Here is a 26,088-nt window from a genome sequence, read left to right on the forward strand (position 1 = left end):
AGCCTATATAATAATAATAGTAATATTATTCACCAATTTGCTGCACTGGAAAAAAAAAAACAAGTAGATAAGAAAACACAAATTATGTGCTTCCCTCCTCGCACAGCTAAGTATCCAGTTGACCTTTGAATTTATTCAAACTGTCAGCCTCAACTACCTGCGAGGGCAACTTGTTCCAGCAATCAATGACTCACTGGCTAAAAGTAAACTTCCTACAGTCTAATCTAACCTCAGGCCTTGTAATTTGAATTTATAACCCCTAGTTCTTGATTTCTTTATAACAGTGAAAATTCTACCTTCATTCATTTTACTAATCCATCTCAGAGCCTTATAAACCTCAATCGGATCACCTCTGAGGTGACTGGTTGCCAAGCTCTGTAGCCCACATAATCGGAGTCTTTCCTCGTACTGTTGTCCTTCTGCCGAGCCCACCATTTGAGTTGCCACCATTTGGACCCTTTCAAGAAGCAAGTCATTAAGAGTATAATTGAGGTGTTCTCAATAAAATTCTTAATATATAATTCTTAATATAAAAACAATCATGGAAATAAGTGTTCATTTCATTATTAATTTTAATCTCGATACTTGAACTTGAGCATTGTAAGATGATTTCTGTAAACTACAAATTTTTAATCATGCATTTAAGAAGGAAGAAATGTGCACGAAAAAAAATTTGTTCCAGTCAGTGATTAACCATCCAACAGAATATGATAGTCGAAACACAACCAGCACACAATTGAAGACTTCAAGCATTGCTTTCAGAAGTGGTAGGAATGTTGATTTAAATTGCATATCATCATTGAGATGCTACTTTGATGGGAACCACTTTTAAAAATGTATTTCAATTGGGTTTGTTTTTTTTTTTTTTTGGAAAAATAAAGCTGTAGAACTTATTTGATCAGACCTCATATGATACATATATGATTTTGTTTAAATAACCAATAAAAGCAAACAGTGCTTTCCTTTGTCATGTGCTACCCTCCACCTGCATTCACAAATCTTGATTGCTTCATAGTAACTTTAGTTTCTAAATAAATTCCAAGTCAAAGACTAAGAAATTCTGTGGTTCACTTTCTTATTATACAGTTCTCTCCTTTAGGACTATTTGATAAATATTATTTTAAGACTTTCCAGTTTACATCTATGTTATCCCAAGTTCACTCATCAGTAATCATTGATTGATTGTTAACAATGGTGTCCTCAACAAACAATCAGATGTACTCAACTTTGGATTATGCTATGCTATGCTATGCTATGCTACTCGGCATTTTGAAAAAAATTTCACTGATATTTTCTCAGAAAATAGTGTTTCTGAATTATTTTCTAATGCTGATTTCCAAAATGACTTCCATTTGTTTTCATCATGTCCGATTTATTCAAATATCATGAAAGAAAATTTGGTTTTTCCAAAATTTTTTATTAATTTTGTCAGAATTTGTGCACTGAAATTATAACAAAATGCTTCTTTTAACAGACTTTTATATTTAAATACATCTTAAAAACAATATTAAAAAGGCCAATGTGGTAAAAATGTCCACTAAACACTCATCTCACTTTAAAAACTGATCTACAATGCATCAAATTTTCTTTTCTTTGATTTTCATGCAGATCCATATATTTACAGTCTCTCTTCAGCTTCCAGCAATAGTTGGACATCATGTTGACATTCCACCTTCTGGTACCTAGTCTCCATATCTTTAATGTCCTGGTGAAACTTCTCACCCTGTTCTTCACTAACACTTCCTAGATTTTCTAGGGAAATAAATATAGTCGATGTGAGAGTGTGAAAAAGTACCTTGACACTCGTGTTGCATCTCATCTCCCTGAAGTTTACCAACTTGTTCTTGTTTGGATCCTTGTTGTTCTCTAAGAAGTGCTCAACTACAGACCAGAACTAATCTTCGCCCATTTTTCTCCTTTATTCATAGTTCTCTCAAAATCTCGGTCCATCATCAGTTTGCAAATTTGAGGTCCAACACAAATACCTTGTTTTAGTTGCTCTTCGGTGATCAATGGGAATTTAGTACAAAGGTAGTTGAAGCAGGGACCTTCCTGAGGTAAAGCTTCCAAAACTGTTTCATCAAACTGTTTTATTTGGAAGAAGGACAGTTTTGGGGTCTAGCTGTATGAACTATGTTCTATAATCCATGCAAAAAAAAATTGCCCCTCTTTGGCCAGACCTTGAGATCTCAGTTGTTACTCCTTGCCCAACTGTCCCACTCACACACAAAAAGCAAGGCATTTTTATGCAGCCAGAATGCTGATCAAGTAACATGCCTATCACTTTAAAGTCAGCACAAGGCACTTTTTTTGATCCTTGAGGCTGTCGCAGACATTCTCTCAGATATGCTAGACAAGTTGTGCTTGCTACCTGGGAGTCTAAAATGCTGATGGAACTGATATTCGGGTGACACTGAAGTCAAGTGGACCCAATTTTGGCTCTGACAGCCAAATCCTCTGCTTACACCTTCTCGATGGTGGGACTATTGGTAATCCTGGGTATAACCCCCATGCGCAGGCACACTGGGAATGACCACCCAGGTGTGAACCAACATAAGCAGGGGTTGCGGTGTGCTGCCTACACCACACAGAGGAATGCTGCCCTTCTGTGTTACCAGATAATACTAGGTGGTAAATGACTCTCATCAACCGGTGCAATACCACCACTTTGCTTATTAGAGGCTTGAGGTGGTGGAACCCATGTTTAGTGTCCAGAGCTAAGTTCAGGCCAACCACCTCCCCATATCTTCCATCTTGCAGTATCATTGATGTCTTTTGAGGTTATGATGAACACCGTGTCGAGATCAAAACTTCCTTACATTTCGAGGGTACAGCCCTAAAACAGTGTTTGCAGGCCAACTGCCAGTTAGTACGCTGGACCGAACCTGTTGGTAACTCTCTAGGAGACTTCTTGGTGCCTCCGTAGCCAGGTGGGCAGGAGCAGCAGTGTGTAGCACATGCTTCTTGATTAAACCGGGGTTCGAGCCCATGACCACCAAATACAGAGGAGTGGAAAGGTCAGGGAATGACCACTGCATATCCCGGAGCAATATGGCTTTAGTTGCTAATACTCCTAAAAACCAAATAACAACAACAACCTAGGAGGCTTCTGGATCAGCTAGTGTATAATCTTGCTGCCTCTACTCTGCCAGATAGTGACTGGAGGAAGTCTGAGTAGTTTGTATGTGCCGAGGGGGGGGGGGACATTGTCAAGGCCACGTTATGTCAAGGATCTGGGTATATTTTTGCCACGTGTACGCCATATCCAAAAATTTCATTACTTCATACAGCATGTCCACCCCAACTTTTTCTTACTATTGATTACACCATGAATCATCAAACTAATAGAGCAAACTTATCTGCAAAAAGATCTAAACCTCCCACAAACACTTCCTAGTTCATTTCACAAATATACTTGGTCTCAGTTCTAATCTTAATGATGTCCATTTCCACTTACAGTCTGCCAAACCGCATGTACTTCTCCTGACAGAATTTCTGTTATCGGTTGATTCAACCACTGCTCATCTTAGTTGCCCAAATTATTTGCTATGATTCCTTTCACCTCAAAGGTGGTACTTGTGCATCTGTCTGTTCCAATATTTCCTGTCAGAGACTTGGTAATTTGGAATCTCCTCTTTTCGATCTTCTCTGGCTTAAAATCTCTCTAGCTCATTCTGTCAAATTCATCTGTTGTCTCTACCATTCTCCCAATTCCACTAATCACTTGGAACTCTTTGACTTCCTCTCTTTGCAACTTGGTTTTCTCCACTCCAACTTTCCTAACAGTGAGATAATTTTCCTTTGGTGATTGTAATGTTCACAACTCCAGCTGGCTTCTGTTTTCTAGTCACACAGACCCAACTGGTTGAGATGCTGAGGCTTTTGCAATTACTAATGACCTTGCACAGATTGTTCATTTACCTACCAGAATGCCGAAAAAACCTAACCACACAGCGAACATACTTGATCTTTTTCTCTCACACAATCCTAAGTACACGGTTGAAGTGAGTGGTCCTTTAGGCACCTCAGATCACAACTTGGTGATTGTCTCATGGCTGTTCCCAAACTCGTGTTGTTTGGCATTACAAGAATGCAAAATTTTTTTTATTCTTTTCCTTGGTCATATTACTATTTCAAAACTTCTGATGGAATGGAATCCTTTATTCCACATTCCACCTTAAAATCTCGTCCTTTATCTAAATCTCTTCATCAATATCATTGATATTTATCAATAATATTGATGAAGGTATATCAGGCTTAATGTCGAAGTTTGCAGATGATACAGAGGTTTGGCAGGGTTGTTAATGACAGCAATGGCAGTGTGCTATTGCAACAGGATCTAGATAATTTGGGCAGATGGGCTAAGAAGTGGCAACTGAAGTTTAACCTTGACAAATGCAAAGTACGTCATATGGGGTAGAAGTAACCCCAGAGAAATGTACCTGGGAGTAATTGTGCAGTCAGAAATGAAGTTTTCTGAGCAATGCAGATAGGCTGCCAGGGCAGGTCATGGGGTTTTGTCAATGATATATAGGAATTTTGCTAGCAGGGAAAAGGAGGTGATTGTCCCTCTGTATAAGGCAATGGTCAGGCCATGCCTTGAGTACTACATACAGGTCAGGAGGCCTCATTTTAGGAAGGATGTAGATTTGCTTGAGCATGTACAGAAAAAGGCAACAAGATTGGTGAGGGGAATGAAGGGATCCTCTTACCAAGAGAGGCTTAAGTTCTGCAAATTGCAGTGACTGAAGACTAGGCACCTGCGCGGTGATCTGATTGAGGTGTATAAGGCCTTGAATGGGTTGAGCATGCTGAATTCTGATGGGATCCTTCCACTTGTTCAGATTACGAACCTAAGGCGACATAAATTCAAATTAGAAAAGGACAGATGTAGAATTGATGTGCGAAAAAATTTGCCTTTAGCCAGCGGGTGGTTAATTGCTGGAACAAACTTCCATCTGTCGTTGTGGAAGTTGATAGGTTAAATAAATTTAAGGAGGAACTGGACAGGCATTTGGAGGGAATGGTGTGATATATTTTTTTTTTTTTTTTTTGGCTGATGCTGCATAAGCTCATACACTTGCTTTCTTGCATCACATGCCGGTACTACTACTACTACTACTTGGTTTTCCAATAAATGTGCTAAGACTGTTAAAGAGAAGAATGTTGCATATCATAATTGGCTTGTTTCCAATTCTTCAATTTCATTTTCTGCCTACGCCAGAGTTCGCAACAATTGTAAAGCAGTTATTAATCAGTCTAAATTTGATTTCGAACAGACTAAGAGTAGAAAACTTGCTTCTTGCCATAATGATAGCCGAGCATTCTAGTCTCTTGCCAAAGCTGTTGGCCACAACTTTTGCCCATCTCTGTTCCCACCCATGTCAAAACCAGATAGTTCTATTGTCACTTCAGCCAAGGATAAAGCTGACCTGATAGCATCCCATTTTTCTTCCAACTCATGTATCTTGGTAAAACACCTCCTACCATTTCATCACGCTTCATTCAATGCCTGCTGTGGTCTTCCCTCAAGAGGATGTCAGAAGGACTTTGATGAACCTTGATGCTAAAGGAAGCTCCAGGTACTGATGGTATTTCTCCACTTGTGTTCAAAACCTGTGCTACTGAACTTACTCCTATTCTTTGCTGCCTTTTTTCACTTTCTTATTCCAAAAGTGTTTTTCAGTCTGCTTGGAAATTTGCTCACATCCTGCCAGTTCCTAAAAAGGGTGACAAATCCCTCCCATCCAATTATCATCCCATTGTAATTACTTCTTCTCTTTCTAAAGTAATGGAAAAATCAGTTAACCATCAAGTCTTAAACTATCTAGAAAAACCTTCCGTCTGATTAACGATCACCAGTATGGATTCAGTCAGTGTCGATCCACTGGATATATTCTGGCTTATGTTACCCATTTATGAACAAACTGAATGGAAAAGTATGGTGAAACACAAGTGGTGGCTCTTGACATCTCAAAGGCTTTCTATCATGTTTGGCATAAAGGTCTTCTAAACAAGCTTCCATCTTATGGTTTGCCAACTGTTTTTTGCAGATAAACATTGCGGATAATTGGTTATCCAGTTTTTTTCTCTGTCTACTCATTGTGGGTAATGTTAGATGGTTATCTGTCTTCTAACTTCTCCACTAATGCTGGTTTTCCCCAAGGTTCAGTTCTTTTCTCCACTCTTTTCCTCTTGTATAATAATGACCTTCCATTGAGTGGAAATCCTATCCATAGTTTTGATGATGATAGCACATTACATTCCGCTTTCCGGTTTGAGAAACTTTGCCCTGTTCAATCAGTTGCCTTCTCGAATATCCGTTACCAATTCCTTAAATGCCAATCTCCAGTGGGGAAAAGATAACTTAGTTGATTTCAATCCTTCTAAAACTGAGTCCTCTCTTATATCCTGCAAAAAGGATCCTTCTGCTCCTATGCTTATATTTGGTGACACTCCAATTTCTAGGCAAAATGATATATCTCTTTTGGGGATTATGCTGACCTCTAATCTCTCTTAGGACAAGCACATTACAAATATTGCTTCCTCTGCATCTAAAAATCTTGGTTTTCTCTTTTGCTCTCGGCATTAGTTTTCCTCCAAACAGCTCTCACTCTGTACAAATCGCAAACCACTCCTACTGTGGAATATTGTTTCCATATCTGGGGCGGTGCCTCCAAAAGCTCTCTCAAGCTTCTAGATTCCATTCAGAAGAGGGCAGTTAGGTTAATTAATGATTCATCTCTAACAGTCTCTCCACTCTCCGTCTCATAGACGTACTGTTTCTGCTGCATGTCTTTTCTACTGATATTTCCATGGGCACTGTTCTTGTGAATTGGCTTCTATAATTCCCACTCTCTCTCTCTATTTCAAAACAGTCCGAACATGTGCCGCCACCACCAGCCAACATCCATTTACAGTCCAACTTCAAACTCACAGTATCAACTTTTTATCTTCCTCGTTTATTCATTCAACTGCTGTTTTGTGGAACAACCTTCATTCATACGTATTTCCTGAAAATTACAGCCTTGAGAAGTTCAAGTCTAATGCCAACAAACATCTTTTGTCTTCTCAACCTTCAACGCATGCATAGTACTAAGTATTATAGGTTCTAATACTTCTCCTGTTTGGGGTTTTCATAAAAAAAAAAACCAACCACCATATTCTTCATACTTAATATATGTCAACAATGTCTTCATGTTCTCATATATTTCTTTAAAATACACATATTGGAATTGAACTATTGGAATTGACCCATATTTATTTCCATTGCAGAGAAACACACCTCTGAGAAACGTCTTTAATTAATAAAAAATCTACATCTTCGTATCATCGGTAGGATTGTAATTAATTCCTAAATATTTCATTAAGTTCATTAACTTATATTACTGCAAAAAACCATAGAATTGTCCTCAAAATAGTAAGGGACTAGTTCTCATTCTCTGTGTGTGTATGATGAGTAAAATATGCCATATGCCAGAAGATTTTTTGACTTAAGTCTAATACTGTCACGCAGACTCTCTTTACTTTGAGGAATCTGCATAGTTCTGCAGATTCTTTTGGTAAATTTAAATATTTTGCCAAATCATTAGCATTAGCATTAGCAAAGGCACATGATGCAAGAAAGGAAGCTTATATAGCATCAGCCAAAAAAAAAAAAAACCCTTATTTCACCCATCCACTCACTCCAGATGTTTGTCAAGTTCTGCCTTGAATCTATTTAAGCTATCAAATCAGCTGCTACAACAACAGATGGAAGTTTGTTCCACCAATCAACCACCCGCTGGCTAAAGGCAAATTTCTGCACATCTGTCCTACAGCCGTCTTTCCTCAATTTGAATTTATGCACTCTCGGGCGATTATTCTGAGCAAGAGGAAGAATCCCATCCGCATTGAGCATGCTCAAACCATTCAAGGCTTTATACACCTCAATCATATCACCTCGCAGGTGCCTAGTCTCCAGACACTGTAATTTACAAAACTTAAGCCTTTCTTTGTAAGAGCAACCCTTTATTCCATTCACTGATCACTTTGCTCTTCTCTGTACTCGTTCCAACAGCTCTACATCCTTTTTAAAATGAGGCCTCCAGACCTGTACTCAAGGTGTGGCCTGACCATTGCCTTATACAAGGGGATAATCACCTAATTATCCCTGTTAGAGAAATTCCTGTATATCATTGACAAGGCACCATGAGCTACTCTTGCAGACTGTCTGCACTGCTCAGAAAACTTCATATCTGCCTGCACAATTACCCCCAAGGTCGTTTTCATTTTCTACCACTGTCAGTGTGGTACCACAGAGTTGATACGTTACTCTGGGATTACTGCTTCCCATATGTACTACTTTACATTTGTCAATGTTAAACATCATTTGCCACCTCTCAGCCCATCTGCTCAACTTTTCTAGATCTTGTTGCAGCAGTGTAGTAGTAGTAGCAGTAGTGGCATGTGATGCAAGAAAGCAAGTGTATGAGCTTATGCAGCATCAGCCAAAAAAAAAAAAAATCACACCATTCCCTCCAAATGCCTGTCCAGTTCCTCCTTAAATTTATTCAACCTATCAACTTCCACGACAGATGGAAGTTTGTTCCTGCAATTAACCACCAGAAATTTTTTCACACATCAATTCTACATATCCTTTTTTAATTTGAATTTATGCCCCCTTAGGTTTGTAATCTGAAAAAATGGAAGGATCCCATCAAATTCAGTGTGCTCAACCCATTCAAGGCCTGAATTAGTGTCATTACTGTCATTAGTGTCATTAACAACCCTGCCAACCTTTGTATCATCTGTAAACTTGGACATTAAGCCTGATATACCATCATCAGTATCATTTATAAATACAGAAAACAACAATGGACCCAACACTGATTCCTGAGGGACTCCACTAATAACATTAGTCCACGAAGAGAAAAATTTGTTCTTCGTGGACTAATGAAGGAAGCATTGAGTTTATGTCATGAAAACAGTTAAGTTTTTTTTTTTTTTTTTTTTTTATGAAAACTCCAAACACGAAAGGTATCAAAACCTATAGTACTTGGTACCATGCATGGGTTGAAGGAGAAGTATGGGGGAAGGGGGATGCCGGAAACTTTGCTCTAGAGACTAAACATGGGTTTCACCACTTCAAGCCTACAATAAGCAAAGTGGTGGTATTTCACCGGTTGATGAAAGTCATCTACCACCTAAGTTAACTTGGCGCCTCCGTAGCCAGGTGGGAAGGAGCGGCAGTGCGTAGCACACGCTTCTTGATTAGACCGAGGTTCGAGCCCGTCACCACCAAATACGAAGGATGCGGAAAGGTCAAGAATGACCACCGCATATTCACGGAGCAATATGGCCTTAGTTGCTAATGCTCCTAAAAAAAAACCAAATAACAAATAACCAAAGTTAACTCAGTCTCCAGGCATGTAGACTTCAGTTTTATCTTCAGAAGCTTTGCTTTCAACACTCTCTGCTGCTACATTCTCTAATATAAGTGTAGGGCATAGAATTGGCAGATTTCCTCTCTGCAGTCTATTGGCAATCCTTTAAAATTTATTCAAGCTTTCCCACCATAACACTAGATGATAGTTTTTAAGTTTATTCCAGCAATGAATTATACTCTGGCTGGATGGTAATGCCAACCTGTTCAAGCTTAAATAGTAACCTCTCGTAAAGGACTGAGTAAAATGTTTTACTAAAATCCAAATAAACTACATCAAAATTGTTCCCTCAATTCAACTCATGAATAACTGTGTCAAAATAGCTTATTAACTTAGTTAAGCATGATTTTCCCTTAACAAAACCATGTTGTGTGTCCTTCAGAATGTGGTATCTATCTAATTGTCCTTGGATTGCACTCTTAATCATATCTCTAAGATTGTTTCTAACACTGAAGTCAGATTAACTGGGCTATAGTTACCAACTTCGCTCTTGGAACCACTTTTATGTTTTGGCAATGCATTGGCACTTCTTCAATCCAAAGGAATCTCCCCTGAGTTCAAAGATGCCCTTATATTTAAACACAATGGTTCAATACACTCGTTTGCATTCTCCCTCAAAACTACAGGGTGTATACAATCAGGAGTCTTACTTGCCTTTATGCTCAAAAGTTTTTATAATAAGCAATCATCTGTAATTAAGACATCACTAATTTCATATGGTTGTGCCTCACTTGCATGGCCTTTTCTCATTGTGAAGGATCTTTCTTCAGTAGAGACTGATCCAAAGTACCTATTCAATTAATTGGCAACATCCGCTCGGTGTTCTAAGATTTACCCACACCCTGTGCACAAGGGTCTGATCTGATTAGCTTTTTTTGTTGTATTCTCATACATGAAAAATTCTTTGTCCTCATTTTTTGCTCTCTGATCCAATGCTTTCTCACACGCAGCCTTGTCCTCCCTGACCTTATTTGTGTTGCAGTTACAGATTAACTGGTACCTGTTGCAAACTTCACTCTGTAACTCTTCTATACTGCTTACATCTTTTTCTGATCTATTTGACCAGCCAGCTCTGCAGTCGTCCATTTTGGCATCCTCCTCCTGCAATATTTTCTTAAAGGTATGTATGTGTTCATGGCTTCTGTGATTTTTGCTTTAAAAGTGTTCCATAATTCAAATGTGTTCACCATCCCTTGGTAATCCGCCCAATTCACAGAAGCCATATAGCATCTTAAACTGTCAAATTTCCCTCTTCTGAAATTAAAACCTTGCCTTTACCTTCAACTACTGCAACATCTTTCTTCATCTTCCAACTGATGATTGCATGATCACTATATGACAATAGTCCCTGTATTTTAAGCCCTCTGATGTCATCTAATTTGTTACTAATAATGTGGTCAAGAATATTCTCACCCCTAGTACTTTCTCTAACATGCTGATAAAAATAATAAACTAGTTTATTTAAAAATGTTTTTTCCCATTGGGAGTTTCCCTCCCACATATTCCAATCAATCTGGAGCAGATTAAAGTCACCCGGAAATAGACATTCATGCTTATTTGAATCCATAAGCATGTAAAGACTCTCGTCATATTTTTCACAATATTCTGGTCTGTAGATTACTCCCACTTTCGTTGTTCCTTTGCTTCCAACTAACTCAAACCATATAGATTCTGTGCTGGCAGGCATAACTTCAGACTTGTCAGAAGCTCTTTTCACACTCAGGCTGCTTTTGATAAGAAGCATGACTTTCCTAAATACATTATATATACTGTATTGGAACTCATTATTGCTAATTTCCATGTGGCACCACGTTTCTGTTAAGCTCTATTATATCAGCAATAGTTGTCCTAACCAGGAGTTAAAATTCAGCCATTAAAGTTAAATTACAGTATATTTCATTATTATATATCTATTCTTTAACTAGTGTGTATAAGTATATATATATATATATATATATATATATGTATATATATGTATATATGTGTATATATATATATATATATATATATATATATATATATGTATATATGTGTATATATATATATATATATATATGTGTATATATATATATATATATATATATGTATATATGTGTATATATATATATATATATAGTCTTTATTAAACTTTTGATACAATCCCTTATGGAATACTGCTGTATAAACTCGAAGAAGTTGTAGTTTCTGGTAAGATCCTACAGTGAATTGCAGGCTGGCTGAAAGAGTGAAAGGAGACAGTGTGTCATAAATGTTCAGTCTTCACGGTGGATCAGCTTAACAAGTGTTGGGTCTCCTCTTATTTCTAATTATCATAAATGATATTGATGAGTGTATCAAAGATAAGCCGCAAAAGTTTACTGATAACATTGAAGGCTTGAAGGTTGGTTAGCAATCCAAGCCAGAAAAGACTTGGATCGGTTGCATATATGGTCTGAAAAATGGCAACTAAAGTTTAATGCTTTTGAATGTTAGGCTATGTATTTAGAGAGTGGAAATCCTGGGATTATGTATTAGCCAGGAGGGAGAGGAACAAAAATGGTTCAAGATGAAAGGACTTTGGTATTATGATTCAATCTGATATCCTGTCTATGATTTATAGGATGTTTGCTAGGAGGGAGAAGGATGTCATTATCCCTCTTTACAAGGCGATGGTTAGATCACATTTCGAATATTGTAATCAGGTCTATAGACCACACCTAAAGAAAGACAGTTTCTGGAGGGGCCTCAGTGAAGTGCAGCCAGATTGGTGACCACTGCAAATTGATGCACATATGATGAATGGCTTAGAATGTGTGGACTTCAAAGTTTGATTACCAGAGATCTAATTGAGGTGTATAAGGTACTGAAAGAATAAAATGATTGATAAAGTCTGTTCTCCCTTGTGGATGAGACACTAACCAGTTAACATGAATATAAAATCTCAAGGAATAACAGAAGTTTGGATCGCATGAAGCTCACCTAGGGGCAGCAGGTTGTCGAACATTGGAATAAGTTGCCTCTCAATGGTGGAGGCAGTGAGAGTCTGACCAAGTTTAAAACAGAAAGTAGGAATGGGAATAGTATGAATATTCAGTTTTATTTGAATTTTTATTATTATTTGATTTATTTATTTTTGGCTGATGCAGAAAATGTTTGCTTTGTCGCATCATTTTCCAATACTAACCTTACCAATACTAATCACTTATTTTTCCAGAATAATGTTTTTTTTTTAAAGCATCACTGAAAAACTAACAAACAAATAACAGAATTTGTATAATCACTTTGTTTCTTGTTGCGGCACACTCATAACATTTTAAATGAATTCATTTTTTTTCATTTAAGATTTTTCATTTTTGTTTTTACTGAAAATTGCGCAGTTTATTCATTTCACGAAAATGAATCTTTTGACAAAGGTGTTGAGAACACCGAAAACAATACTCTGAGCTACAAACTGATGAATAAGTGGGCATCATTTGACCTTATTAATACTGATCACTTATTTTTTCAGAATAGTGTTTTTAAACCATCATTGAAAAGAAAAAATAATAATAAAAGATGTATAATCACTTGTTTTTCTTCTCTGGACAAGCTTATAACATTTTAAATTTAATTGCATAATTCAGTCATTTCACTGAAAATTACACTAGCAAACTTTGAGCTACAAAAGTGATAAATAAGTGGGCTTAACAGCAAAAGTCACTTATGGGAACCAAACTTGCTGTAGTGTTTAGCAATATCAAATATTGAAATTTTATTACACGCATTTGAATTGAACAGTTCTAAATTCCTGAACGTTTGTATTTAGTTTTTTTTTTTTTTTTTTTTTTATGTGCTATTTATTTTAGTATGTAGTTGTGTGATATTTTCTTTCAAGCAGCTTCCATAGTTAATTTTTTCTATAGTGACAAGTTTCTATTTACATGCATGCACACATACTTGCCCACATACACAAAAAAAGATTTAATTCCAAGCAACCAAGTTAAAATTTCCCGACTGTAATCAAACTCCCCCCTCCCACCCAGCTTTACTGAGCAACACTGAGCATTTTCTGTCTAAATTTGATACCACTCATTAATTGGAAATTGTGAACTATTATTCTTGATCTGATTATCACCAGATCAAGAAGTAACCAGTGTGTCCTAAAGTGGACACTTTAGGACACACTGGTTACTGACAGATGTGACAGATGTGATTTTTTTTATTTCAGTAGTGTCAAGAGTAAAAGGACAAACTTTAATTTCAAGAAAGGGGATTACTGTGAGCTGAGAAAGTTCATATGCTCAGTCAGTTGAGTAATACAAGGTGCTGTCAAGACTGTTGGAGAAAACTAATAGACTGGATCTCAGAGAAATTTACATTTGGTCAGCATATTGTCAACTTCTTGAATAAACTGCCTTCATGGACAGTTGAGGTTAGCAGTCTAGTAAGGTTTAAGGAGCAACCGAATCAGTACCTTCTGCCAATGGAGCAAGAGCATGATAAAAGGGATACAGGTTGTACAGAATTTTTTTTATATATACAGCAGGAAGCTAGTTTCTTTGCACCTTATGGATACAAAGATGCAACCCATACAAATACTAAGTAACTAAAAGGTTTTTTAAATATTGAATTTTTTATACTCTTCAATATATATATATATATATGTATTTTTTTTTTTTTTTTTTTCCAATTTTGTCATAGCCCAATCTGTGATTCTCTCTGCAGATTGGCAGTAGTTGAGATATTGTTATAGGTATTATTTGATAAGCAATTCAGCAACAGTTCAAGATACTGAAAATTTATTGGGTTAAAGAAGTCTTATTTCAATGAGATCTTTCATTATATATAATCATTTACTCCTTGTTCATTTTTAAGTAGTACCTTTTAAAAATCTGAAAGAGCTTGTAGAGCCTTGATATAAAATTAAGCTTTATGCCTTAAAAACAGTGCACAAAAAACTTCTAACATTCACATCAGCATTTATGAAACTATGGTTTGCGGTAGAGACCATAGTTATTTTAAAACTGCTTTCAATTTTATTCCTTTCTATGCTTCCCCCCACAAATATACTTCAGCCATCACTATAACTCATATTCTTAAAGTTTGAGTCACTGTTATACATAACCTGTCATTCATAAACAAGTCAACTGATGTGTTTTGATATATATATAGTTAAGCTTCATAATTTATCCATTGTAAGAGGACATAATTATGTAATCTACTAACATAATTCGCTAGTTAATAGTAGCCCAAGTTTCCTTTGCATCATCATTATAAACAACCCAATCTATCATTAATTTTTTTTTTTTTTCTGTGCCAGTAAGAATTGAAAAGCATTATATGTAAAAATAAAATTGGTTTCATTACGTAGGTGATTTGGCTGAAACTGAGGCATATGATTGCAAGGACAATAATAGCAGCTTTTTATCTTATCAAACCTCCATCCAATATTACTGGTGGTCAGCATCACAATGACATGGCAAATGGAGAGAAGAGGGGAATGCCAGAAGTTCTGATGGATTTACTAAGGTCTGTCAGGGAATTGATATCATCCATTGAGGTTCAAAGTTTAACACAGTCAAATGTAAGTACACATAAACATGAGTGCTTTTGATATACCTGAGAAACTATTTTTTATGCAAAATTTTGACACACGAATACACCCATACACAGGGAGAGTGGACAAAATGATAGAAATGCCTGATATGAAATTAGTAGTTTTTGTAATGGCTGTATGACATATTTATGAACATGCAGTTATGATTATTTTTTGTTTCTTTTCTTGCAAATATGATTGAAGTTATGATTATGTTTTGTTTCTTGCAATCATTTATAAAAAAGGTACATGAAGAAAATGACCAACTTGTCTGAATTCTGAAGAAGTCAAAATTATTGGTGCATGTTTAGCAGGGGGAATCAGTGGCTAAAACTGCTGATTTATTTATTTAATGCATCCAGAGAAGCTGTATCAAAAGTGATGTCTGCCTTCACCAAGTATGGACAAACAAACTGATAGGATGAATTGTGGCAGAAAACAAAGCTGAGTGAAAGAGACTAACAGACGCTGAAAAGGATTATAGCCCAAAAACATAAAACTACTGCCTCAAAAATAACTGCAAATCTTAATGTGAATCTCAGCAATCCAGTTTCTAACAAAACAGTTCGGCGAGAATTTTATAAAGCTTCAATATATGGCAGAGTTGCTATTGCCAAGCCACGTGTTACTGATGGTGTATGCTAGAAAGAGTATGCAGCGGTTGAAAGGAGCACAAAAACTGGACACTTGATGATTGGAAACGTGATATTTTCAGATAAATCATTATTCACAATTTTTACAACAGGGTCTGGGGAGGAGTTTATGCTTGGTGAATGCCAAAGGAAGCACATCATCTTGAGTGTCTTGTGGCAACCATGAAACATGGTGGAGGATCAACAATGCTTTGGGCATCAATATCTTGGTATTCTTTAGGCCCTATCATCACCCTGAATGGACAAATTATTGCAATGGATTACCTTGATATTCTGAGTGAACCAGGTACATCACTAGGTGCAAACATTGTTTCCCACAAAGATGATTCCGTGTTTCTAGATGATAATACTCCAATACACATAGCCAGATGTGTCCAATCTTGGTTTGGAGGATCATTAAACAGATTAAGCAACTCCCATGACCTGCACAATCACCAAACTTATTAAGCCACTGTAAGCATATTTGGAGAGGAGAATGAAAGGTAGATTTCCTCTACCTTCATCACTGAAGCAGCTTGAAGCATTCCTACATGAAGAATGGTCCAATATTACTCTTATGACAGTTCAAGATATATTTGAATCTATACCACGTAGAATACAAGCTGTTTTAAGAGCAAACACCATACCTGTAAATCTTATCAGAAGTATTTCCATTATTTTGTCCAGCCTTCGTATATATAATGCCATTTGAAGTGACATAGGATTTAAGTTTAACTAGGAATCAGCAAGAACTCATTTCTGAAAAATTTGTTCTAGTCAAAAATTTCAATCTTGTGTTTACAAAAGATATTATTATTATTATTGTGTGTGCGTGCATGTGCACTCTGATGATTGAGAAGACAGAAGGTATGTGATTCTCATGAAGTACATGTGAAGGAAAGCTATTCCAAAGTATAGAAGTAGAAGAGATAAATTAATAAAAGGAAATATAAGTTTGGTCGAACTATGAATGGATGTTAACTATTTCATGTGCATATTCAGAGTGGGTTTGGAAAAAAAAAGTAGAATTACTTATGCTAAATCAGAAGAACAGTACTCATAGAAACATCTGTAGAAATGGTATGCAGCAGAGACTGAACTTCAATGTGGTGCAAGTTTCTGTCTCATATAAGACTGAGTGAAGTGAGTAAATGAGAAATCATTATCCTGAATCATTGTCATGACTCATTATTCTGATAGAGTTCCTGGAGGTTTTGAGAGCACAATCCAGTCGAAGAACAGTATTCCATAAGGCAGATTTATCAGAGAGAGAGAGAGAGAGAGAGAGAGAGACAGGCGGGCTGTTTAGCAGAAAAGTAACACTAAGAATTAAAGACAACCTCATTTTTTTTATGACGGTTAAGCAATATTTGTGAAATCTTTATGCCCCAAGAAAAGTTAACCTAGTAAAGATCTTATCTATAAATCTGAGTGTTTTTGAAGGTGAGCATGGGAGTATTAAGCTCTTTTCTGCTAGAAATAAGTTGTAACTAGATTTTGGATTGAAGTTAACCAGATTTGCTTCTCTCCATGGGAGAATTATTTAAAGATCACCATTGAGGAATTTGTGGTAGATATTCAAGAAGTTGTAGTTGTTTGTTTTGAGCAGGGGTTTTCAATCTGTACTATTATCAGAAAAACTGTGAATAGGATCTTCAGCCAGGAAAAGAAGGGAATTAATTTATCGCAGGACAGTGAGTGAAAGAATACAATCTTGGTAAACTGTAGCATTAGTTGCAAAGCTAAACTAACAATTACCATCACTGGCTACCCAATTACAAAAAATGATAGGCAGAATATTCATTCCCAAATTGATCAAAAACCTTATAAATGTTGAATGCAACTTTTCAAACTTCCCTAAACTTTTCTGTGGAATTTTTCCAAATATGGGTAACATCAGCATCATAATGGAATGTGGCCAGTAGCTTTTTAAAGGATCATAAGATTTACTACCATTCTGGCAAGAAACTAAAATGGTGATATTATTGTACATGTTTGTACTAATGATATCAAGAATAGCCCGTCTCAGAATTTGCTTAACTGGTATAGGAAAATGTTGAAAAAGCCATGAACTAGGATTAAATTCAGAAGTGTCTAGAATTTTGCATAGACATTAGAGAGGAGAGTACAGTCACTCATCATGAACTGGAGAGATTGTGCATTTTGCTCATGTGACAAATTTTTTTTGTACTTATTAACAGAAGAAACTGTTTTTGCTGGGATGAGATAAGATACACTTAAATAGAACGGATGCAAAAATGTTTCAATGCCATTGAGGCAGTGTTAGAAAATTTCTTGGCTTTGACGTAGCCAAGTGGTCAGGAGCACAAGTGCAGTAGCACACGCTCTTTGAATGGACTGGGGTTCAAGCCCATGACTGCTAAATACGATTAACATTTGTATTGATTGGTTTATTGTAAACTCCACTGACCTGGTGGTTGTGCCGGAGTATAAACAAGAACATCCTAGTTGGGGGGGAGATACACATAATAATATCTTAACAGCAGTTGCAAGCAGGTATTTTTTTTTTTTTTTTTCACTGCTTCTATTGGAATTTGTAGCAGCCTGAAGACATGGAATTGGAGATTAGTGGACCAGCTGGAGATCTGTGTGGATCCTGATTCAAGCCTTTGTGATTAATAAGGAAAGTCAATTAGCATTAGTAGAGGCATATGATGCAAGAAAGCAAGCTTATGTGCAGCATCAGCCAAAAAAAAAAAAAAAAACACACTCCCATTTCATCCCTCCATTCGTTTAAAATACCTGTCCAGCTGAGCCTTAAATTTATTTAGGCTATCAACTTTCACAACGGATGTAAGTGTGTTCCACCAACCAACTACCCGCTGGCTAAAGGCAAATTTCCACACATCTATCCTACAACTGTCTTTCCTCAATTTGAATTTATGCCTTCTCAGGTGATTATTCTGAGCAAGAGGAAGACTCCCATCAGCATTGAGCATGCTCAAACCATTCTAGGATTTATACACCTCTATCATATCACCTCGCCGGTGCCTAGTCTCCAGACACTGTAATTTGTAAAACTTAAGCCTTTCTTCTTAAGAGCAACCCTTTATTCCATTCACTAATCTTGTTGCCCTTCTCTGTACTCGTTCCAGCAGCTCTACATCCTTCTTGAAATGAGGCCTCCAGACCTGTATACAGTTCTCAAGGTGTGGCCTGACCATTGCCTTATACAAGGGAATAATCACCTCCTTAACCCAAAGGTCGCGGGTTTGAATCCCGCCTCCGGCTTGGATCAAAGTACTGCAAAAACCTTGGGAGGTGCATTATGGCCACAGAAGCTGATGCACCAACAACTACCAAAAAAAAAAAAAAAAAAAAAAAAAATCACCTCCTTATCCCTGCTAGAAAAATTCCTGTATATCATTGACAAGACACCATGAGCTACTCTTGCAGCCTGTCTGCACTGTCAGAAAACTTCATATCTGCCTGCATAATTAACCCCAGGTCCTTTTCATTTTCTACCACTCTCAGTGTAGTACCACAGAGTTGATACGTTACTCTGGGGTTACTGTTTCCCATATGTGGTACTTTACATTTGTCAATATTAAACTTCATTTGCCACCTCTCAGCCTATCTGCTCAACCTTTCCAGATCCTGTTGCAGTGGCATCCTGTCAGTAGTGTCCTTAACAACACTGCCAACCTATGTATCATCTTCAAACTTGGACATTAAGCTTGATATACCATCATCAGTATCATTTATAAATACAGAAAACAACAATGGACCCAACACTGAAACCTGAGGGACTCCACTAATAACGTTAGTCGACGATGAGCAGTGTCCATTGATTACCACTCTCTGTCTTCTCCCCCTCAACCATCCCTTTATCCATAGCAGCAATTTGCCTCTGATGCCACACTGCTTCAATTTGTGCAACAGTCTTCCATGTGCAACAGTATCAAAAGCCTTTCTAAGATCCAAATATATAATATCAAAGTTATTCTCTGCATCCAGTTCTTTTGTGACTGCATCATAGTATCCAGTCAAATTGGTCAGGCAAGACTTTCCCTTAACAAAACCATGCTGTGTCTGAGTTATAACTGAGGTCTTGTCTATATGATCCTGCAGTGCTTCTTTAACCAGTGCCTCCATTAATTTTCCTGGAACAGAAGTTAAACTCACAGGTCTATAATTACTTGTGTCAGCCTTTGATCCTCCTTTGTGAATTGGGGTCACATTTGCACATCTCCAGTCTGTGGGTACCTCCCCCGAGTCCAAGGAAGCTCTCATAATTATGGCTAAGAGTTTGCTTACTTCCTTTGCTGCCTCCTTTAATATAACTGGATAGATCCCATCAACTCCAGGTGCCTTTCTTGTGTTTATCTTCAACAATTTCTCCTCCACTCTATTCTCAGTTATTACAAGATTCTCTAGCTTACTCCCAGAGTTGAATACAACTCTGGCGTTCCCCTCACTGAATAACTCCTCATGTGTGAATATCGATGTAAAATATTCATTTAGTTTGTTAGCTACCTGAGCAGAATCATCAACAGTTGACCCATCGATATCATGGACCAATCTGATTCATCCCCTTCCTTCTAGAGTTTACATAAGTAAACTCTTTGCTGTATTTCTTTGCATCCCTTGCCAAGGATTTCGCATAATCTGCTTTGTGACTTGGTTAAAGACCAGCTTATATCTATCATAGGCTTGTGTGTCACGTGTTAATTTATATGTATCCCATTCATTTTTCTTCTCTGCCATGTGTCTCATTAGTTCATCTGACATCCATTTAGGCCTAAACCTTGAACAATATTTCTTAAATGGTATGTGATGCCTAGTAGCTTCCAAGATAAGTTCTTTGAATGCTTCCCATTTTGAATTTGCTGTTGGTAACATCATCGGTTGGTCCCACTGTATAGAATTTAAATACTGTCTCAGACCATTGTAGTCGCCTTTACGAAAGCAAAAACCCTTCCCTTTACCCCTGATGGTAGTTACCTCTTTGAGTAAATCCCACTTCAGCACACTGTGATCACTGCCACCTGGTGGTTCCTTTATCTGCAGATTCTTAATGCATGAAGAATCACTACTGATAATCAGATCAAGAGTATTCCTCCCTCTAGTTGCCTCCTGAACATGCTGATGTAGAAAACAATCATGCAATAAATCCACAAAAGCCTTGCTAGTGTGTGACTGACCAGCCCAAAAATTCCAGTCAATATTTGGGAAATTAAAATCCCCCATTATAAGACTCTCTGATTTACTGGCCCACTCTATTTCCCTGTACAGTTTCATATTATACTCATCAGAGTCATTAGGCCTTTAGCATTAGCATTAGTAGAGAGGCATTTGATGCAAGAAAGCAAGCTTATGCAGCATCAGCCAAAAAAAAAAAAAAAAAAAAAAAAAAACCACTTCCACTTCACCCCTCTGTTCGTTCAAAATACCTGTCCAGCTGAGCCTTAAACTTATTTAGGCTATCAACCTCCACCACAAGGGATGGAAGTCTGTTCCACCAACCAACCACCCGCTGGCTAAAGGCAAATTTCCGCACGTCTATCCTACATCTGTCTTTCCTCAATTTGAATTTATGCCCTCTCAGGTGATTTTTCTGAGCTAGAGGAAGAATCCCATCAGCATTGAGCATGCTTAAACCATTCAAGGCTTTATACACCTCTATCAGATCACCTCGCTGGTGCCTAGTCTCCAGACACTGTAATCTGCAAAACTTAAGCCTTTCTTCGTAAGAGCACCCCTTTGTTCCATTCACTAATCTTGTTGCCCTTCTCTGTACTCGTTCCAGCAGCTCTACATCCTTCTTGAAATGAGGCCTCCAGACCTGTATACAGTACTCTAGGTGTGGCCTGACCATCGCCTTATACAATGGAATAATCACCTCCTTATCCCTGCTGGAAAAATTCCTGTATATCATTGATAATACTCCATGAGCTACTCTTGCAGCCCGTCTGCACTGCTCAGAGAACTTCATATCTGCCTGCACACAACCACCCCCAAGTCCCTTTCATTCTCTACCACTGTCAGTGTTGTACCACAGAGTTGATACGTTGCTCTGGGGTTGCTGTTTCCCATGTGTAGTACTTTACATTTGTCAATGTTAAACTTCATTTGCCACCTCTCAGCCCATCTACTCAACCTTTCCAGATCCTGTTGCAGCAGCATAGTGTCAGTAGTGTCCTTGACAACCATGCCAACCTTTGTATCGTCTGCAAACTTGGACATTAAGCCCGATATACCATCATCAATATCATTTATAAATACAGAAAACAATAATGGACCCAACACTGAGCCCTGAGGGACTCCACTAATAACATCAGTCCACGATGAGCAGTGTCCATTGATTACCACTCTCTGTCTTCTCCCCCTCAACCACCCCTTTATCCATAGCAGCAATTTGCCTCCAATGTCACACTGCTCCAATTTGTGTGGCAGTCTTCCATGTGCAACAGTATCAAAAGCCTTTCTAAGATCCAAGTATATAATATCAAAGTTATTCCCTGCATCCAGTTCTTTTGTGACTGCATCATAGTATCCAATCAAGTTGGTCAGGCAAGACTTCCCCTTAACAAAACCATGCTGTGTCTGAGCTATAACTGAAGTCTTGTCTAAATGATCCTGCAGTGCTTCTTTAACCAGTGCCTCCATTAATTTCCCTGGAACAGAAGTTAAGCTCACAGGTCTATAATTACTTGAGTCAGCCTTTGATCCTCCTTTGTGAATTGGGGTCACATTTGCACATTTCCAGTCTATGGGTACCTCCCCTGAGTCCAAGGAAGCTCTCATAATTATGGCTAAGGGTTTGCTTACTTCCTTTGCTGCCTCCTTTAATATAACTGGATAGATCCCATCCACCCCGGGTGCCTTTCTTGTGTTTATCTTCAACAGTTTCTCCTCCACTTTACTCCCAGTTATTTCAAGATTCTGTAGCTTACTGCTAGAGTTGAATACACCTCTGGCATTCCCTTCGCTGAATAACTCCTCATGTGTGAATGTCGATGCAAAATATTCATTTAGTTTGTTAGCTACCTGAGCAGGATCATCAACACTTGACCCATCAATATCAAGTGGACCAATCTGATTCATCCCCTTCCTTCTAGAGTTTACATAAGTAAAGAACTCTTTGCTGTTTTTCTTTGCATCCCTTGCCAAGGATTTCTCGTAATCTGCCTTTGCCTGCCTAACCTCCTTTGTAACTTGGTTGCATATCAACTTCCTATGAGATTCCTCATAGGAAAAAAAATATATGGCTGTGTTTGGGTTAACTAAGAGTAAAAGCAGGCACACATATGCATAATTGTACACTCAGGCATAAGGGATATGGAATTTGAATATATGGTGAGCATAACTTCTACAGAAAGGATAGGAAGGGGAGAGGAGTTATGCTCTTGGTTAAGAAGCACATACGATCTGAGGTAGTACAAATTGTTCAAGTGGGTGCCATGTGTAATGATGAGTCAGGAATAGAAATTGTTCAGTCAAGGAAAAGATGAATAGAAATGTTACTTTCTATTCATCATCCTTACTTTCAATTCATTAACATTTCCAAATTTAGTTACTACTCTGGGTACTTTCACTGTCCATAGTACCTACTAAGGTGGTTTTAGTGCCAGAAATATGGACACATATCATACTAGGGCACCACGGCCTGCCCTGATGCCCTTGCATGCAATACAAAGGACTATGAAATTACTGTACGTTCAGTTACAAACTATTGACTGTCAGGAGTATTTTTTTTTTATTTTTTTTTTTTTTTCATATAAACCCCAAACACAAGAGGTATTAGAACCTATAGTACCTAGTACCATGCTTGGGCTGGAGATCGAGAAGATGAAAGAAGATATTTGTTAACATTGAACCTGAACTTCTGTAGACTGTAATTTTCAGGAAATACATATGAAGGAAGAATGTGCCAGAAAACAGCAGTTGAATGAATAAATGAGGAAGATGAAAAGTTGGTTCTGCGAGTTTGAAGTTGGACAGTAAATGGATGTTGGCTGGTGGTGGTGGCACATGTTCGGACTGTTTTGAAATAGAGAGAGAGTGGGAATTATAGAAGCCAATTCAGAAGAACAGTGCCCATGGAAGTATCTGTAGAAGAGGCATGCAGCAGAAACAGTACATCTATGAGACAGCGAGTGGAGAGATTCTGTTAGAGATGAATCATTAATTAACCTAACTGCCCTCTTCTGAATGGAATCAAGAAGCCTGAGAGAGGTTTTGGGGGCACCACCCCAGATGTGGCAACAATATTCCATGGCAGGGTGGATAGTGATTTATACAGAGTGAGCAGCTGTTTGGAAGAAAAGTAACGCCGACAGCAAAAGAGAAAACCAAGTTTTTTAGATGCAGAGGAAGCAATATTTGTAATGTGCTTGGGCCAAGAGAGAGATTAGAAGTCAGGGTAATCCCCAAAAGAGAGATATCATTTTGTCTAGAAATCGGAGTGTCACTAAAGATAAGCATAGGAGCAGAAGAATCCTTTTTGCAAGATATAAGACAAGACTGAGTTTTAGAAGGGTTGAAATCAACTAAGTTGACTTTACCCAACTGGAGAATTACCTGAAGATCGGCATTTAAGGAATTGGTAGCAGATTTTCGAGAAGTTGAAGCTGATTGAGCAGGACAAGGTTTCTCAAAATGGAAAGTAGAATGCAATGTGCTATCATCGGGAAAACTATGGATAGGATTTCCAGTCAGTGGAAGAAGATCATTAATATACAAGAGGAAAAGAGTGGGGGAAAGAACTGAACCTTGGGGGACACCGGCATTAGTGGAGAAGTTAGAAGACAGAGAGCCTTCTACCATCACCCTCAGTGAGCGATCAGAGAGAAAACTGGATAACCAATAACTAAAAACAGTTGGCAAACCATAAGATGGAAGCTTGTTTAGAAGACCTTTATGCCAAACACGGTCAAAAGCCTTTGAGATGTCAAGAGCAACTACTTATGTTTCCCTGAACCTTTCCATTGAATTAGTCCTTAAATGGGTAACATAAGCCAGAATATCACCAGTGGATCAACACTGACGGAATCCATACTGGCGATCGTTGATCCGACGGAAGGTTTCTAGGTAGTTTAAGAGTTGGCGGTTAATTGATTTCTCCATTACTTTAGAAAGAGTAGAAGTAATTGCAATGGGACGATAATTGGATGGGAGGGATTTGTCACCCTTTTTAGGAACTGGCTGGATATGAGCAAATTTCCAAGCAGAAGAAAAAACACCTTTGGAATAAGAAAGTGAAAAAAGGCGGCAAAGAATAGGAGTAAGTTCAGGAGCACAGGTTTTGAGAACAAGTGGAGAAATACCATCGGGACTTGTAGCTTTCTTAGCATCAAGATTCGTCAAAATTCTTCTGACATCCTTTTGACGGAAGACCACAGGAGGCATTGAATGGAGTGTGCTGGGAATAGTGGGAGGTGTTTTACCAAGATCATTATTACATGAGTTGGAAGAAAAATGGGATGCTAGCAGGTCAGCTTTATCCTTGGCTGAAGTAACAACAGAACCATCTGATTTGGAGAGAGGTGGGAGCAAAGATCGGCAAAAGTTGCGGCCAATAGCTTTGGCAAGAGACCAGAATGCTCGGCTACCATTAGGACAAGAAGCAAGTTTTCTACTCTTAGCCTGTTCAAACTCTATTTTGGACTGATTAATAACTGCTTTACAATTGTTGGGAGCTTTGGTGTAGGCAGAAAATGAAACTGAAGAATTAGAAACAAGCCAATTACGATATGCAACATTCTTCTCTTGAACAGCCTTAGTACATTTATTGGAAAACCAAGGTTTAGATGAAGGATGAGATTTTAAAGTGGAGTTTGGGATAAAGGATTCCATTCCTGCAAGAATAATTTTACTGACACGATCTGAGCAAACGTTGACATCAGAAGTTTTGAAACAGTAATCCGACCAAGGAAAACAATTAAAGAAGTCTCACAGGTCATCCCATTTTGCATTCTTGTAATGCCAAACAACATGAGGTTGGGAATAGCCATGAGATAAAGGCTCCATTGGAGAAGAGACAATCACCAAGTTGTGATCTGAAGTGCCTAAAGGACCTCTCACTTCAACCGTGTACTTAGAAGGGTTGTTTGTGAGAAAAATATCAAGTGTGTTGGCTATGTGATTAGGATTGTCTGGTATTCTTGTAGGTAAATTAACAATCTGTGCAAGGTCATTAGTAATTGCAAAAGCCTCAGCATTTCTACCAGCTGGGTCGGTGTGAATAGAAAATGAAAGCCAGCTGGAATTGTGAACATTAAAATCACCAAGGAAAATTACCTCACTGTTAGGAAAGTTGGACTGGAGAAAGTCAAGTTGCAAAGATAGGAAGTCAAAGAGCTCCAAATGATTAGTGGAGTTGGGAGAACGGTGGAGACAACAGATAAATTGGACACAATGAGGTAGAGATTTTAAGCCAGAGAAGATCAAAGAGAGGAGATATCCAAATTACCAAGTCTCTGACAGGGAATATCAGAACGGACATATGCACAAG

At 37.9% G+C, this 26,088-nt stretch overlaps 1 protein-coding gene across 2 annotated transcripts in view; it reads left to right on the forward strand.

Moving 5' to 3' along the window:
* Positions 1 to 26,088, forward strand: part of psidin (phagocyte signaling impaired) — a 513,704-nt gene that overhangs the window by 401,504 nt on the left and 86,112 nt on the right. For both annotated transcript variants that reach the window (XM_090371034.1, XM_090371035.1), the window contains one exon: positions 14,755 to 14,967. In XM_090371034.1, the coding sequence (XP_090227160.1) occupies positions 14,755 to 14,967 (213 nt within the window). The remainder of the gene's footprint in view (positions 1 to 14,754; positions 14,968 to 26,088) is intronic.

This window comes from Mastigoproctus giganteus, chromosome 3, assembly GCF_048544385.1.
Source record: "Mastigoproctus giganteus isolate SK-2022 chromosome 3, ASM4854438v1, whole genome shotgun sequence".
Taxonomy (NCBI): Eukaryota; Metazoa; Arthropoda; class Arachnida; order Uropygi; family Thelyphonidae; genus Mastigoproctus; species Mastigoproctus giganteus.